The sequence below is a fragment of the Chelonoidis abingdonii genome, chromosome 1 (genome assembly GCF_003597395.2).
Source record: "Chelonoidis abingdonii isolate Lonesome George chromosome 1, CheloAbing_2.0, whole genome shotgun sequence".
NCBI classification, from domain to species: Eukaryota; Metazoa; Chordata; order Testudines; family Testudinidae; genus Chelonoidis; species Chelonoidis abingdonii.
This window is the reverse complement of record NC_133769.1, coordinates 333,527,311-333,545,797: the sequence shown is the minus strand read 5'-3', so window position 1 is coordinate 333,545,797 and position 18,487 is coordinate 333,527,311. Positions and strand designations below refer to the sequence as shown.

The window sequence follows — 18,487 nt, the reverse complement described above, 5'->3', positions numbered from 1 at the left end:
TTCTAGAAAATGTGATATACATAAAATGTGTGGTTGTGTGTTGTAGTATGGAGTTGGCACTCATTTGGGATGACTTCCTGTTTTGTCATTTTTATTTATAAAACATTTACATAAAATACTTGTGTTTAAAATAATAAAAATGACAAATCAATTAGTAAGTTATGCAAGTCATCCCAAATGAGTGCCAGTAAAACCTATAATATCATAGCACACATTATACAGAAAAACAATTTTATTAATTTTTTACGGAGGATTTGGTTTTGGTTCATTTTAGTTTATTGGAACTATTTTTTTTAAATATTCTTCCACCAATAAAGCTAGGTTTCCTTGTACCATGAGACCAACTGTTCATGACTCTGAGATAAGAAAAATAACTAATAAACTTAAGATACCTCTTAAAATAGCCTAAAATATATTGTTTGTCCTGCACTGCTGCTCAGCATAATTTGGAATAAAATTCCACTTTTGGTAGAAGGAAAAACTTTTTGTGACAGATTGATTTAGGGGGGAAGAGGAATCTTTTTTCTAATCTACTTAGAAGTTTGGCCACATATGCCCAGTTTACCAAGCAATCCACATCACTGTGTGTGATAGATGAATTTGATTTATCTTTGAGCATTCATTTGCATTCTGCCCATTAATCCAGCTGTCTAGGATTACTTCTAAAATGGTAAATAAATAATATTTTGTATGTAAGTTCTTTGAAAAATACCAGTCTAATTGTTCAATTGAAATAAGCCTTTTAAAAAATGTATAGTGTGTAATATGTCTGTTGCTTCTTATACCCTGTGTTAATGTACATATATGGCTGTACCATATATATAAATATACATTTCCATAACTTATTTTGTATTGATTTTTTTTTTTAGGATGATCCACATACTAACCTATTGATTGAAGCCATTAAAAATGACCAATTAAGGCAAATGGAACGTGAAAGGTAATGCTGGAAACATAGGTCCCTATCCATTCCAGATCTGCTTCCGTGGTTGCTAGCATATGGAAATTGACACCAGCTTTCCAAGAAGCAAAGCCTGAGAGCTATTCCCAGAGGTGAAAGTAAAAATAGGGACTTATCGGTACGGGGCTGGGTTGGAGCCGGCTCTGGCCCCCGGATGGAGCGGGACCTCGGGCGGAAGGGGCGGGGATGAGGGGAGGTCAGAGCCAGCCCCGGCCCACCCTGTACCGGAAAGTGCCCTGCTTCTCCCCCTCCCCTGCCAGGCAGCAGTTTAAAGGGCCCAGGACTCGGCCGCTGCTACTGCTCCTTGCCCTTTAAACTGCTGCTGAAGCCCCAGGGTGCCGCTGCTACCCCAGGGCTCTGGCAGTGGGGCTCCAGGGGCTATTTAAAGGGCCTGGGGCTCCCCTGCTTCTACCATCCCGGCCCTTTAAATAGCCACCGGAGCCCTGGGGTAGCAGTGGCGGGGCTCCGGCGGCTATTTAAAGGGCCCAGGGCAGTAGAGGCAGCAGCAGCCCTAGCCCTTTAAATAACCCCTGGAGTCCCACCGTTACTCCAGAGCTCCGACAGCAGAGCTCTGGTGGCAATTTAAAGGGCTTAGGGCTCTAGCCGCTGCTGAGAGACCCAGGCCCTTTAAATTGCTGCCTGGGGAAGCCCGGCTGCCCCGCTACGGCGCACTGGCTCTTGCCGGTATGCTGTACCGGCTTACTTTCACCTCTGGCTATTCCTTATTCTGGATGGGATGGCTTTAAAATACTACATAAATTCCCTAGTAGTGACTGTTGGGGTTGTGAAAGTGTCAGGAGAAATACTAGATATGCTAAAACAGGTGGGCAATTTTTGGCCTGGTTGACTGAAAAATAGCCAGGGAATAAGATTTTAAGGGACCTTCAGAAACCAATCTTGTGTCCTTGGCTAACAGCTCCATTTTGAAGCTCAGCCAAGTAGAACAAAGGGCCCCATTATTTTGAAGATTTCTTCCACTTCCTAACTGTTAGTTAGAAACTCAGGAGGTATTTGGTTTAAAATAAAGAAGCAAAGGGAGAAAAATCTGGCCCTTGGTCACAGTCCTATGTATCCCTAGGGAGTGGAATAGGGAATACAAACAAATGGAGGAGAAGAAGTTACAAAACACTTGTTTATGTGAGTTCCCCATCAGGGAAGTACACTGCTCAGGTGTGGGGGGAGGGCTTTTTTAATTTTCTGAGCCCTTTGCAAAAGCCACACTAGATTGCATATGAGTATGTTAGACTACTGCAAAGCATCCAGCATATGTGGCCTCCTGGCACTGGAAGATAATATAAATGTTAGACTTTAGGGATATTGTACAGTGCAGCTGGGAGCAAGCCTCCCAGTCTGAGTAAAATTGACTTGTACCAGGAGGGGTGAAGCTGATGTGCTAAAAATAGCAGCAGAGACTCAGGCGGTTCTGAGAACCGTGGGTTTGGTGGGCTTCAGAGCCCAAGCTGTCACCTGAACTACAAAGTCCACACTGCTATTTTTAGCATGCTATCACAAGCCCTGCTAGCATGAGTCTACCTGGATAGAAGGCTCACTGTCAGCTGCAATATAAACATACCTTATGGGGCCTTTATTATTCTGAGATATTGTATTATCAGATCTTCTTTCTGTATTATAAATCGTTATGCTCCTATTCATATGCTAGGATAGGATTCTTGTGTAATGATATATTGTAGTGACTAACCTCTCTCGGATTTATGCAAGTCTCACAAAACTTCTGGCCTTAGGAAATACTGTAGCATTACTAGCTACCCAATCTATATATTACTCACTGAAAGATGTAATATTATCCTTAAATCATAATATTATTCTATGATGTTTTGATTAAACAATAATATAGATGTTGCTCAGACTTAGTTGGTGAATAGCGATTCAAGGCACAGGGTAAGGTAACTAAGTTTTTGATGTTTTTGTATATACTTTTTCTAAACACTGATATATATCTATTTTAATTCCTAAGGAAAGCCATGGCAGAAAAATATATCATGACAGCTGCAAAATTGATTGCACCAGCGATTGAAGCCTCCTTTGCCATAGGCTATGACTGGTAGGAGACAGTTTTCTTCAGTTTAACTGCATGCCAATTTCTGTCCATAATCATAAAACCAAGTTCACAAATGTAGAAACCTAGGAAACATAGCATTAGAATTGTGCTTCTCGAACAAAGCACCCAAAGTACTTTCAGTCAGCTTTGATAGCAGTGCCTTGGAGAAAAAAAATCAAAAATATTGTGTTTTATCCATCTACAAATCAATTTAATTGCATCACAGACCATAGAAACTCAAATGTCAGTCATACAGTTACTGAGCTGCTTTACAACTGTTTACATTCATACAAAGTACTCATACAAGAATCTTACGAATTCCTGATTAGAGGATAGCTCAGTGGCTTGAGCACTGGCCTGCTAAACCCAGGGTTGTGAATTCAGTCCTTGAGGGGGCCATTTAAGGTACTGGGGTAAAAATCTGTCTGGGGATTGGCCCTGCTATGAGCAGGGGGTTGGACTAGATGACCTCCTGAGGTCCCTTCTAACCCTCATATTCTATGATTCTAAATCACATACAGAAGACAGTTGTTCTGTACTCTTCACTAAAGGTCTGAACGTGGCATGCTGAAGATATACAGTGTCTTACTCTTCTGATGCTAATGACTTCAAGCAAGATCAGGGCCTCTGGTTCCATGTGCAAACCAATTGTTTAAATGTTATGTAACTGTTCTGCCAGTCAGAGTTGGCAGCAACAAAGGCTGTGTTCAGAATCTTAGGGTTCCTTTTCAACAATACAACACACAGCCGGCTCAAGCCCCCACCCAGTGACCTCGAACAATTACACACCGCTCCCTGGGTGCCTCTAAGAGGCAGTACTTCCCCTCTTGCAAGCACGGAGTCTGAGTGTAGCAAAAAAACTTTTAATAAAAGGGAGAAGTAACTCTGCATTAATTTGGGAAAACACCATAAACAGGGTTCATAAACTTGAACCATGAGCAAAGGACCCACTCCCAAGTAAGTTGGGGAGTGTCCTTTTCCCCTGAGGTTCTTAAGTCCCAGCAACCAAAAGTCCCTTTAATGTACCTGTCCTTTCTCTGCAACCCACTGTGCAGTTGTTGTCCTTGGTCAGTGCAGACCCAGAGTTCACAGGTGCATCTGCAGGATTCACCTCTCACCCTGGTTGGAGGAGGAGGGTAAGAAGGCACCTTCTCACTCTGTTACCCAGGCACTCGCTCACCCCTCCTCTTTACCGGCAACCATGCTTCTCCACCAGCTGTGGTCTTCAGGCCACCACACAGCTCTCAATGAATTCAGCTGTGAGCGCAGGAGCCTCACTATTGGTGCACACTGGGCAGTCTCTTGCATCAGAAACACTGTCCCAAAGCAGGTCTAAGCATTAGACCTAGATACCAGTGATTTCAGCTCTGTGTGTGCAACAAGACTCTCACTTGAGTCTAAATTAGTTCCTGTATTACACAGTGGAAAGAGGAAGGATCAAATGGTGTTTAAGATCCTTACATAGGGCCCACACCAGCTGGTACACGTACTTGTCCCCACCCTCTCTCAACTCACTGGGCTTTGGAACCCATGTCCCCTGCCTGATGAGAGCCATTCAGTTGAAGATGAGTTCCCTCATTCAGTGTATGCCTAGTACAGTTCTGCTGCCCTTGATTCACACAACAAGGATAACAACCTTTTATTACTCCTGCCCCAATAACAGGGAGAATGGGGATCCAACACTAGCCAAAAGTGATCATTTGAGCAAGCAATCCTATCATGCTGAACACCTAGGCAGGGTGGGTATGCCCATGCAAATGAGATTAGCTCCTGCAGTCCTTTTGCACAGCTCATCACTAGATGTCAGGGGGAGAGCTCATTCATGCTTTGCTTACATCATTAGACAGAGCTATTTTGGCTCCATTTATAAACCTTATGTGCCTAGCTCATTCTATTAGAACATTTGCGTGACAAGTGTAAAAGTTAACCTGGTGATAAAGCAGCTCATTAGCATCAGAGATGTGTATATATATTAATATATTAAACTAAAGTTTTCTGGTACACATAATACTCAAGAAAATAAGATAGTATATAAATGCTCTACATGGAGAGAGTAAGATATTAGGGTGCCTTCTCAAAATGCAGTTTGAATTCTAGGTTTCTGATGTTTCAAAGGACTTATTGTTTGTTTATTTAACTCTAATATTCATGAAAGATAATATGCTCTCAAACCACTGATATGTGCCTACAGCTTCAGCTTCACCAGAGGAAGTTTTTGTGTTGAATTTCTTAGTATTTGAAATGGTTATAACAAGGAAGTGAAGGAAGCTTGTTGAGGAAAAAGGGCTTTTCCCTACTGTAAAAGGTGTGTGACCGGGACTCGACCCTCTCTGAGGGGCGAAGGGGAGCCACACCAGCTCCCTACACATTGTCGGTCCAGGCAGGTCCTGGAGCGGTAAACACAAAGGCACAAGGCTCCGGCCCCAGGCCTGGGGCAGAGCAACACTGCAGAGTCAAAGGGGGCCCAGGCCCTCTGCTTCAGGGCTGAGCAACAATACAGAGTCCAAGGGGGCTCAGGCCTTCTGCTTCAGGGCTGAGCAACAGTACAGAGTCCAAGGGGGCTCAGGCCTTCTGCTTCAGAGCTGAGCAACAGTACAGAGTCCAAGGGGGCTCAGGCCTTCTGCTTCAGGGCTGAGCAACAATACAGTTTAAAGGGGGGCCCGGCCCTAAGTTCAGGCGGGGCACCAAACGCAGAGGCAAAGCTCAGGCCCTTTTGGCTCAGGGCTGAGCAAAGCACAGGGTTTAGGAGGCTTAAGTAGAAAGGCCTCCTCAGGCCCGCAAGAGGGGGGGTCTGCCACCCTTGGAATGGTGGCGAGGGAACGCAGGCCCTCCCACTCCAATGCGTTCCAGCCTGGGGCCCTAACAGCAGCAGATGGTCCGCTGCTGCGTCAGTGGGGATCCTGCCCGCAACACACTGACATCGGCTGCAGACATGTCGGAGCCCGACTGGAGTCGGCTGCCCCCGGGCTACGTCCAGCCTCCCCCTCAGGGCCTACCTGGTCCATGGCGTCAGCCCCCGGGAAGTCCAGCAGCATGGGCTCCTCGCGACCAGGGCTGGGTGGCAGGTCCGGCAGTTCCTCTGGGAAGTCCAGCCAGGCTTGCTCCGGCGGTTCCTCCGGGTAACAGCAGGGACGGGGAGGCTCCAGCGGCTCCTCTGGGTAGTATGCCCGGGGAAGCTCCGGCAGCTCCTCCAAGTAGCGGGTGCAGGGAAGCTCCGGCCAGTCAGGGTGGCTGCCCTGGGTCCTAGAGGGGTCCCAGTCTTGAGCTCCCTGCAGCAGGTCTGCTCCCTGCGGCGGCTGGGGCCTGACTGAGCTCTGACGGCCGGTTTTTGTACTTCCGGGTCGCTGCCTGACCCTTTGAGGGGCGGGCTCACTGCTCCTTAGCGCCGCCCACTCAGGCCTCTGGCTGGGTGCTCCCACCCCTTGGCAGGAGGGGGGCCACACCGGCTCACTACACCTACTCATTTCTCCTGTCCATAAAAATGAAAATAAGTTACCACTCTTAATGACTTATGAATATACACAAGCAAAGGAAAATTTTCAAGACTTGCAGATCCTACAACTACATTTTGTTAATACACCTATGTATAGATAACTTAAAATAACCTCTTACAGTAAAAGAGTGTTTAGTCCCTGAAGCCCGCAATATGGTGTTTGATGATTAAATAATAGATAAGAATCATTTTATTTCCCTAGTATAGTTGCTCTGGCTTCTTAGACCCTAAACAAATATGTTTGGTGAGGAATGGCTTCTTGTTAGCAAGTCAGATTTGCTTCCTGTGGATCTGGTGTTGTGTTCAAAGGAAGCAAAAGAATAGATTCATTTATTCATTATGCATTGCCTGTGCATACATGTAGGTGTATATAAATACATATACAGTTATCTTTTAGTTTTCATTCAGCTTTCCTTGTGCTGCCACTATTCACAAAATACTTGTCATGAAATAATGAAGAAAGTTATTCTTTATATCTAATAATTTACGACAAAGTTATGGAGGTTCACTTAATGGCTAATTAAATGATTAGACACATTAGATGGGTTTGTGTATATTGGGGCAGATTCACTCATATGCTCTGGCAGCCTTCCCCAACTCCAACTACACAGAGATGTTGAAAATCTAGCTTAACCAGACAGTTGAATTTTTAGCTACTTTCCATTGAGTTCATGACATATTACAGGTATCTGTGCTTAATCAGATTAGTTTTCTTTAGAGAAATGAAGTAGACATGGATATTATGTACATTTCTTATGTTACTGAGGTGTCTCAAACTTCAGTTAAAAAGAAGTACATGCAACTCATGAGACTATTGTCTGATCTTCCTCCCCTGAGGGATTGATGGAGTATTCAGGTCTGTCTATATCTTTTGGTTAAAAAGGTTTTAACACTGGCCATCAAAGTATCTCTGGCCTCTTCTCTCATAGCAGGCTGTTTTGTAATGTTTTCAGTACAATCCTTTTCCTCTGATACCAAGAGGTGTCAGGAGACTTTGGCTGTGGAGAGGTGATTCACATGCCAAACAGATTATAGCTAAGGCTACGTTTTAGTCACAGGTATTTTTAGTAAAAGTCATGGACAGGTCACAGGCAGTAAACAAAAATTCACGGCCCATGACCTGTCCATGACTTATATTATATACCCCTAACTAAAACTTGGGCCGCGGGTGCTCTGACTGGGTGGTCCAGGGGCACTGTAGGTGCTGGAGGGGAAGTGAGCAGCAGTGTGCGGCCCGAGAGCCTTGCTGGTGCTGGGCGGGGGGAGGGTTGGCAGGACTGGAAGGCTCCATACTCGGTTCCGCACAGCTCCCCGAGAGCGGCCAACATGTCCCTGCAGCTCTTAGGGGGAGGGAAGGCCGAGGGGCTTCACAAGCTGCCCCTGCTATGAGTGCCGGCTCAGCAGCTGCCATTAGCTGGGAACCGCAACCAATGGGAGCTGCGGGGGCGGTTCCTGCAGCCAGGGGCAGTGCACAGAGCCCTCTGTCCCTTTGGCCTAGGAGCTGCAAGGAGATGCTGGCCGCTTCCAGGGAGGCCCCCTGAGGTAAGTGCTGCCCTGCACCCCAAAGCTCTGCCCCAGCCCTGAGCCCCCTCCCACAACAAAACTGCTGCTGCTGCCCCAGGGTGGGCCAAGCCGGGGTGGGTGCACCGGACTCTGCAAAAGCCATGGAGGTCATAGAAAGCCACGGAATCCATGACTTCCGTGATAGATACACAGCCTTAATTATAGCATCTGCTGGGTTTGATGGTGAAAAGTTATTTAACAGGGCCCTCAAAAGGCAGTAGCCAAACCTGCAGTAATAAAAAAGCATTCACTTCCAGCTCTTAAGGAAAATGAGAAATTCCAGAGACAATACCAGAGAGGGGTTTCTTTAATTAATTAATTTAAGTCCAGACTGTCTAGAAGGTCAAACTGTTTATATAATAAAGATCCTGGTCCATATCACCAGTTCTTTCCAGAACATGCCACCCTAATAAAGCCCAAAGAACTGCCGACAGGAGAGAATGTTTTAATGGATGGGAAGCTATGAAAGTTCAGTTCCATGTCAGCTTTCTTTTCCGGGTACCGTTATATAATAAAAGACTGCCCTAGAGGGGATGAACAGGAAGATGGGATGATTGTTCAGCATCATAAAGCTGGAGGCTTGGGCTAAATAAGCTGGATTCTAGAGATGATGGTGTCACTCACATACACAAGAGGGGTTGAGCTGAGGTCAGGCATGAATAATTTATAACTAAAAACCTTCTGAGAGATGTTTGAGAATGAACTTTAAATGTGTTTGTAGTAAACTTTTGGTTTCTGAACCACCGACGGGCGTGATCCGGGGTTATCCCCATTCTGGATCTGGCCTGGACTTGAAACAGTTTATAATCGTTCATTTGGCCCCTTGGCATTTTAGCCGCCACGTCTGCCAAGGGTCCACTGATGTGTGACCTCAGCTCTAGCATGTACTGGTCTTCAGGGATGTTGTACCCAACACAGACCCTTTCAGAATTTTCTAAGAAGGTCTCCGGGTCATCACCTGCCTTGTAGTTGGGAAATTTCCTGTGCGGTTGACCAGCAACTGGCGCCGGAGGGGTAGGATTTACTGGGTTCTGATGTTTAGCCTACTCTAATGCCAAGGCCTGCTTGTGGGCCTCTCTGTGTAGTTCCAGCTCTCGTTTGAAGGCTGCCTCTTTGGCTGCTTGTTCTCTGTTGTAAGCAGCTTCTTTTTCTTTTTCTCTAATCTCCATCTCTTGGACTCTTTTTTCCATGTCTCGTTTGTGCGCGGCTGCTTTTATTTGTTCCTCTGCCTCTAGTCTCGTGAGTTCCTGCTTTAGGGTATCTTTGGTAGACATGATTCCTGGTTCCTTGTGTTGTGGTGCCCTCTGGTGTTAGTTGTCTGAACTGCTGGCTTTCTGTCTCTTGAAATTGCTTAGCAGCTGGCTTGTCTTGCTCTGTTTGATAGGCAATTGAACCAAACAAAAGCCAGTGTATTTACCTGTGTGCGTTTGCTGGAATTTCACTCTCAAAGGGAGTGCTATTGTTTAACCAACGACCCTTAATGGCCCTCTTAATGACTCTGTGTTAAAATGCAAACTGCCAAAAGCAGGCAGGAAAAAAGTTTTTCTCTCTAGCACTTTAAAACCAACCCTTCTCACTGCTAATTCCTAGCAGGGAAAAGAAAATATATATCTACTGGCTTCTGGATTCGTATTTCCCACCGCTGCCACCATGTGGTAAACGTCTATCTCAAATCTGGACCTTAGCGTCCAAAATCTGGGTGCTTACAATGAACTTCCCCAAGCTTTTACCAGCTTGGATCTTCTCTCGCTGCCACCAGATAGGATCCTGGCTCCTATCAGCCCGGGTTCCCCAAATATTCCTTGGGGGGACCCCCTCTCTGGCCTCCCCAACTTCCCCTGGAAAGACCCCCAAGACTCAGAAGTATGAGTCTTACCGGTAAGGGAATTATCTCCCCTCCCTTCCCCCTCTCTCTCAGTCGTTCCGCTCTGAGCAACCTGAGGGAATTGATGCAATCTCTTTACATCACAATACCGAGAAACCTGCCTCCTCTTCTCCAAAGAGACAGCCCTCCAACACAGGGAAACAGAACTAATCTTACCTCTATTCCCTGTAACTTTTCCCCGTAGCTTGTTCCCGCCCTGGGACAATAGGAAAGTAAACCACAGAGCCTGGGCTCCCCTCCCCCTAGCCTGTCACACAGAGGTAGACAGAGCTCCGGGCACAGAAATTTCTCTTCCCTTTGCCTCACTAGGAAAAGAAACTCCCACAAGTTTTAAAAAGAAAACTTTATATAAAAAAAGAAAGAACTTACATATACTAAACACTGCATTAAGAAATTCAATACAGGGATGTGGCTTATAAGAAAATAGGAATAAACAGTCTGATTTAAAAGATAGCCCAATTAAACCAGTCCAGCAAAATCAACACACATGTAATTACAAACCAAAGCACATAACAGCTTATTGTTTTGTTTCCTTTGTACTCACACTTGATAGTAGAATATTAGAAAGAAGATTGGAGTTAGACGAAAAGCTTGTTTACTCACAGCCGAGGAAAACAAAAAGACCCCGAGTTCCTTTCCCTCCCAGACTTTAAAAAAAATCCAGTTCTCTGATTGGTCCTCTGGTCAGGTGCTTGGTTCCCCCTTTGTTCACCCTTTACAGGCAAAAGAAAATTAACCCTTACCTATCTACTTATGACAGTGTTGCCAGACTCAGGCTCTACTGTAGTGTGACTGGTGCTATATTATAATGTCTGAGAGTATCCTTAGAGATTTTTTTGTAATTCACTTTCTCATACAGTACACACTTACTACACAACCTCTGGGACATGTATACCATTTCTAATTAATTTATCCAACCAATACATATTTATTTTTAGGGGTTATGTCATTGTAGTACCCAGGGACCAAACTATAGATGTGTCCCGAGCTTTGTACAGTTTTACCATTACCAATTCTTTCATAGAATCCAAAAAGCCAAATTTGATTAAATTTGAACTGTTCTTTAAAAAACTTTTGATGTATGGAAACACTATATGTGTCTGCAAACAGGGGGCTACCTAACATAGCAGAGAAACTTCATCTAGATAACTAATTAGTAGCATGCGTGAGTTGAAGTGACATTAATGCGGATACTTACTATAAATAATAATTATTTCTGTGGATTCCTTTTTGTTGTAGGTGTGTTGAAGTAGTAAAAGCTTCCCACTATGTAGAGTTAGCCAATGACCTGGAAATAAATAAAGCAATTACATATTTGAGGCAAAAGGACTTCTATCAGGTATTGTACTTTTAAAAAAACATTTTTATGAATATTGTATTGGCAGAGACATCTGAGGGTATGTCTACAATGTGACTAGGAGTAGACAAACTCGTGCTAGTTAGTGCACAAGATAGTACTATGGATGTTGTGACAGGCAGTGGCTCAAGCCAACCAGCCAAGCTTGGGCCCAGAAGTTTGACAGCCTTGGGCGCAAGTTGCTAGCCAGAACCCCTGCCTATGCTGCAATGTCCACACTTCTATTTTTAGTGTACTAGCTCTGTTCAAGCTAGTGCACGTTTGGCTACCTGGACTGGGAGGCGCACTCCCAACTCTAGTGTAGTGTAGACATACCTTTATAAAGCAGCAAGGCCATATTTTTCCAGCAGAGTTTCATCTTTAATAGTTGCTCAGAACCTTGATAAGTGTTGATATTGGTCTTTATTAGAATAATTCTACAAAAAACATTGATTGGGGAGGGCTTTACCTACATTAAATTTGTCTGTTGTCACAGGAGGGAGTTAATAGACCAGAGTATGAGCAGATGCACTTGCTATTATATTATTGCTTGTGGTATTGTAACAGTGATACCCTTCCTCCATTCCTGCATATGTACTATTGCACCCCATTAGGGTACTGTAATCTGTGTCAGAACTGCAGTCCATCCTCTTGTCCTTCCATGCAGGCACAAACTTAGGAAATTATAGAGATAAGGCAGTGGCCCCAAGAATTAAACACTGTAACATGTTTATAAAGGAAGAGCACGAGTATAGTCTTTCCATACTTAAAATAGACTTTCAGAGGTAGAGGGCGGGGGGTGTGTCTTTACTATATTTTTAAATTAATTCTACTGGGACAAAAAAAAGTGAACCTAAAAGACATGTATTTTAACAATAAAGGGCTTTAGGGGTCACCTTTCTGTTTGTTTGGTATTCTGAGGCCTTGTCCATCCTCAAAGTAGCACTGGTTTAACTAAAACCAGTTTTTAAATGATTTAGTTAAACCAGTGCAAATGCGTGTGTGGACTCTGATTTAAACCTGGCTTATTGTTACGTTAATTCCTAACTGAATTATGCTAAACTAAATAGAAACCAGTTTTAAATTAATATAAAAGGGTCAACTAGGGAGTTTGCACTGATTTAACTAAATCAGTTTAAAAACTCACCTTCAGTTAAACCCTTGCAACTTTGTATGTACACAAGGCCTTACTAAGTAAAACTACAGGAAAAGTATATAGAAAGAGTACAGCTCCCGACTGGCTAAGAATTGTTATCTTTGTTACCCTGTCTTCTCTGCCCCCAGCCAGACCAACTTGTCTCTTCTACCTGGTATGTCTTGTCTTTTCTAGGCTGTAAGGTAGGGTAAGGGCTGTTATTTAATACGTGCTTGTACAACACCTAGCACAATGGTGTCCTGGTCTGACTGGTTTCTAGGTTCTACTACAATAGACGTTTTAAATAATAATATAGGAACCTCTAAAAACATGCTACTTTTTTTTAAATAGAAAGTGTTCCCCAAAGCACTTAGGTACTTTTGTTTCCGGGGGTATGTTAGTACCTAGACAGATACTTCTATGATCGCCATCACCATAGTGTCTGTCTGAGCATCTCACAAATATTAATTACTTTATCATCGCAACGTCTCTGTGAGGTACAGAAGTAGTAGCATCCCCATTTTGCAGATGGGGAACTGAGGCATAGAGGTATTAAATGACTTGTCCAGGGTCACACAGGTTGATGGTAGAACTGGTATTTGAACCCCATTGTCCTGAGTCTGGTGTGTTAACCACAAGACCACCCTTTCTGCAGACCAACTCCAATTAAAAAAAAAAAGTAGTGATTAATTCTGAGTGGGCAGTGCCTTGCATCTGTGTTCTAAGCCTGTCCTTCCAGTGGACTACCAGGGAGGGGTAGGATAAGCCACCGTTTTTCTAGTGCTGACATTAGTATTACAGGTGGGTTGCACATGGATGTGTATGAGCCAATAGGGAGGATCATCTAATGGGGCATGTGCACAAATTGTCTTGAATATATAGATACAGCCAGATAAAGTTATACTCACTCAGAACATTAATGTATTAATATGCAATATTCACAATATAGATATATTCAAATGTTTCATCATCCCATTTGATTTTACAGTATGCTTTGTACTATTTTGTAGTATAGAACAGGATCATTTAAAAATTTTGAAGACAAATATACTCTGTTTTGTTTGGATGTTCAAGGAATTGACAAAAGAAGCAAAATTATTCCTACTTTTTCCTCCACAGACACATTGCAAACTGTTCTTTTCATTTCTGCCTATTAGGATAGGTTTCCATCTTTATATCGGCTTTTCTCCCATTAGAATTTGACAACTGACTCAATGTCTAATGTGTAATGACAGCAGCTGTGCAATGATTTGGGGTTTTAGATTAGTGACCAGGACTAAACTCTGAAATTTCAAATTTGATTGAATTTGAACAATTTCTTAGTGGAGCACAAAAGTCTCACATGTTGATTAATGCTTTCGTAGATAATTTTCATCTTGTATGTCTCCATTCACACTTTCAGTGTCTTGATAGTAAGATTAGTTTAACTGTGTTTTTAAAAATGTAATTTTTGCTTTCCTTTCACTATTGCTACTTTCGTTGTGTCTCGCATTTTATTTGATGCTGTAAGTATGAACAGGTAAGTACATTATTAAAATATGGCGCTTAATTAGCTTTAGTCTTCTAGAATAGTTTGTAACTTGGCAAATTTTCCTTGCTAAACCCATAATAAAAGAGTAAGTAAAACAGTACTTCTAGTGGAAATATTATGAAGGTTTTGTGTTTCATTTACAAACCCAGTTTTACCTTCCCATTTCCTGACACACAAATGGATGGACCCTAGAGGAACTATTTCAGGAGAGCAGTATTTTATCATTTAGATTCTAGACCATTTTCTTGTATTCTTATACAGTAACTCCTCGCTTAACGTAGTTATGTTCCTGAAAAATGCGAATTCAAGCGAAACGATGTTAAGCGAATCCAATTTCCCTGTAAGAATTAATGTAAATAGGGAGGGTTCGGTTCTAGGGAAAAAATTTTTCACCAGACAAAAAAACATATATTCTATAGATATACACACAGTATATGTTTTAAACCAGGCCTGCACAACTCGTAAAGCGGCAAGAGCCACATTACTCCAAAGAAAACAGCTGATGGCCGAAACCCCCCGGCCCCACGGAAACACCCCCCCACAGGACCTCCCGGCCCTGCGGAAACACCCCGCCCCAGCACCACCCAGCCCTGCAGAAACAAACCCTCCTTCCCCAGCACTGCCCCACCAAAACAGCTGTGGGCCAAAAAGGAAGGTTGGGGGTGGGGAGGTGATACTTGATTTTAAATCAACCAGGGGCTCCCAGCTGAAGAGGTGACTGGGAGCTGTCAGGGGCAAATTAAAGGGCCCAGGGCTCCGGTGGCTGGGGGAACCCAGAGCTTTGCGGGGCTGGGGCAGGGATTTAAAGGGCCCAGAGCTCCTGCCAGCAGCCCAGAGCGCTTTGCATCCTGGCCGCGGCCGGGATTTAAAGGGCTCTGGGCTCCCCGCCACTGCGGGCAGCTCAGAGCCTTTTGAATCCTGGCCGCAGCCGGGATTTAAAGGGCTCTGGGCTCCCCGCCGCTGCGGGCAGCTCAGAGCCTTTTGAATCCCGGCTGTGGCCGGGATTTAAAGGGCTCTGGGCTCCCTGCCACGGTGGGCAGCCCAGTGCCCTTTGATTCCCCGCTGCGGGCCACACAGTGAGCCTCCGTGGGCCACATGTTGTTCAGGCCTGTTTTAAACAAACAGTTGTGAACAGTATTAAATTATGATGATTGTGAAGCTTGGTTGAGGTGGTGAAGTTAGAGAGTGGAAGAGAGAGGGATATTTCCCAGGGAATGGCTTACTGCTAAATGATGAACTAGCACTCAGCTGAGCCTTCAGGGGTTAACATGTTGTTGTTAATGTAACCTCTCACACAAGGCAGCACGAACATGAGGGAGGGGAGACAGCATAGCAGACAGAGACAGACACACACCTTGTAGGTGGGAGAGGGAGAGAGATGCACAGTGTCCCTTTAAGTAAGCTGACCCACTCTTATGTGCATTGTCTTTTTAAGTGGATCAGGAAGTTGAGACAGCAGTTGTTGCCCCAAGCTCTCTCTGTCTCTCTCTGTCTGTGTCCTTTCTCTGCTTTATATGGAGAAGGGGTAAGCGGGGTGAAGGGGGACACCCTGACATTAGCCCTGTCTTCGTCGCTTGCCCCCCCCGCACAGCAAGCAGGAGTCTCCAAGAGCAGCTCTAAGGCAGAGGGCAGGACCAGCACATGGCAGTGGCAGGAGGGACAGCTGAATTGCCCAGCAATTGATAGCCTGCTGGGCGGCTGCATCACAGGGAACTTAGGAGAGATGGGAGCTGATAGGTGGGCTTCTGGTCCACATTGGTTCCAAGCCCCCACCAGCTAGCTGCAACAGGCTGCTCTTCCTGCAAGCAGTGGACAAAGCAGGTCGCTGCCAAACGACATTAGATGGGAGCATTGCACAACTTTAAACGAGCATGTTCTCTAATTGATCAGCAATGAAACAACGTTAACCAGGATGACTTTAAGTGAGGACTTACTGTATTCTTTCTTGTATTCAAATAATAATGTCCAGTTCCTGATTCCTATGATACCCATTTTTAGGGAAAAAACCTTAATGAAAGAGCTGCATTGTACTGTATATAATACCCTAAACCTCGCAAATCTCAAACTCTGTTGGGAGTTAATTTCAGAATTCAGTGTCCTATACTGAGAACACCACTTCCCTAGTCCTTCACAGTTCAGTGTTTGGAGTCAAATAGCTGACACATTTCAAACTGGCTGCAGCTGCCATAATGGGGTCCTGGAAGAAGATAACAGAGGTGAAAAACCTCTGGAGTCACCTGGTCTAGCCATTTTTGTGGAGCAGGAGTTTCCTCTACCTTGGCCTCTCAGGTATATGTGTTTACCTACTCTTAAGGCACCACCATTTGAGGTATTTAACTCCCTTTGCAGTTTATCTTAGTCCATAGTCTCTAACAATTCTTCTGTAAAAGAAGGTGCTTGTAGTCTCTCTCATTCCCATTCCCTCCATATTGCATTCACTAGTACGCATTCTTACAGTTGATGTGTGTAACGGGTTGGATCACAGAACCTCCCCCTTGGGAGCTGTCACCTGATATGCCAAGACTACTTTGGCCCCTGCTTTTCCTGCCAGTTCGGGACCACAACACCCTGTTTTGCTGAGCCAGATACACCCGTCTGCTCCAACAAAGACCCAGGGTCTGAATTACTTGCCCCAAAGCTGCAGAATTAATTGAAAGCAGCTTACAGAAGTGTTCTTGTCTTTAACACTCAGATGCCCAACTCCCAATGGGGTCTAAACCCAAATAAATCCATTTTACCCTGTATAAAGCTTATACAGCGTAAGCTCATGAATTGTTTGCCCTCTATAGCACTGATAGAGAGGTATGCACAGCTGTTTGCCCCCATACATACATACTCTGGGTTAATTAATAAGTAAAAAGCGATTTTATTAAATACAGAAAGTAGGATTTAAGTGGTTCCAAGTAGTAACAGACAGAAGAAAGTGAATTACCAAGTATAATAAAACAAAACACTCAAGTCTTTGTCTAATACAGTAAGAAACTGAATACAGATAAGATCTCACCCTCAGAGATGTTTCAATACGTTTTTCACAGACTGGATGCCTTCCTAGTCTGGGCACAATCCTTTTCCCCTTTACAGCCCTTGTTCCAGCTCAGGTGGTAGCTAAGGGATTCCTCAGGATGGCTCTCACTTTTCTCTGTTTCACCCACTTATATATCTTTCGTATAAGGTGGAAATCCTTTGTTCCTCTGGTTTCTCCCCCGCTCCCCCTCTCAATGGAAAAGTTCCAGGTTAAAGATGGATTCTAGTTCAAGTGACTTGAGCACGTCACTGTACGACTTCATTACCCACTTGCGAGCAGACGCATATACAGGAAGACTTACATGTAGAACAGAGCCATCTGCAGGTATTAATACATACTCTGGGTTAATTAATAAGTAAAAAGTGATTTTATTAAATACAGAAAGTAGGATTTAAATGGTTTCAAGTAGTATCAGATAGAACAAAGTAAGTTACCAAGCAAAATAAAATAAAACACAGAAATCAAAGCCTAATACAGTAATACAATTGAGTACAGATAATATCTCACCCTGAAAGATGTTTCAATAAGTTTCTTTCGCAGACTTCCTTCCTAGTCTGGGCACAATCCTTTCACCTGGTACAGCCCTTGTTCCAGCTCAGGTGGTAGCTAGAGGATTCCTCATAATGGCTCCCCCTTTTCTCTGTTTCATCCATTTATATATCTTTTGCATAAGGCGAAAATCCTTTGTCCCTGTGGGTTCCCCCTTCCAATGGAAAAGCACTAGGTTAAAGATGGATTTCAGTTCAGGTGACATGATCACATGTCACTGTAAGACTTCATTATCCCTTGCCAGTACACACACATACAGGAAAGCTTACAGGTAAAACAGAACCATCTGCAGTCAATTGTCCTGGTTAATGGGAGTCAACAAGATTCCAAACCACCATTAATGACCCACACTTTGCATAATTACAATAGGCCCTCAGAGTTATATTGCATATTTTTAGTTTTAGATACAAGAGTAGTACATTTATACCAATAGGATAATCACACAGTAAATTACACCTCTACCCTGATATAACGCAACCCGATATAATGCGGGTTCGCATACAACGCGGTAAAGCTCTGACACTCTGCTCTGAGCAGTGTGTTAAGGGTGTCAGGCCAGGCCGGGGCCGAGGGGTTCGATAAGGGGCAGAGGGTATCGGGGACGGTCAGGGGCTCCCCCCACCAGGGGCTAGGGGGCAGGAGCTGTGAGAGAGCACTTTTGGGGGCCACGCAGTCCCAGAGTGGCCCAGGGGATTAGTGGGGGGTTGGAAGCAGCCAGCTCTGCTTCCCTCGCCTTGGCCCCAGGTGAGTAGGGGGGAGCATCCTTTCCCCAACCTCCCTGCATTCACCTGCAGTGGGAAGTGGAGTGCCGCAGCTGGGAGGTGGCAGAGTGGACTGGGCTGGGGCCACGTCGCTCCACTTCCTGCCACTGGTGAGTGCGGAGGGTGTCCTTTCCCCAACCTCCCTGCACTCACTTTTTTCTGACCATCTTCCCTAGCCATTTTCAGACG

At 44.4% G+C, this 18,487-nt stretch overlaps 1 protein-coding gene across 3 annotated transcripts in view; it reads left to right on the top strand.

Moving 5' to 3' along the window:
• Positions 1–18,487, top strand: part of IFT88 (intraflagellar transport 88) — a 101,220-nt gene that overhangs the window by 11,948 nt on the left and 70,785 nt on the right. For 2 of the 3 annotated variants that reach the window (XM_032765704.2, XM_075061672.1), the window contains exons 9-11: positions 870–940; positions 2,937–3,023; positions 11,201–11,300. In XM_032765704.2, coding sequence (XP_032621595.2) covers positions 870–940; positions 2,937–3,023; positions 11,201–11,300 — 258 coding nt within the window. The remainder of the gene's footprint in view (positions 1–869; positions 941–2,936; positions 3,024–11,200; positions 11,301–18,487) is intronic. The other variant, XM_032765721.2, reaches the window with a different exon arrangement.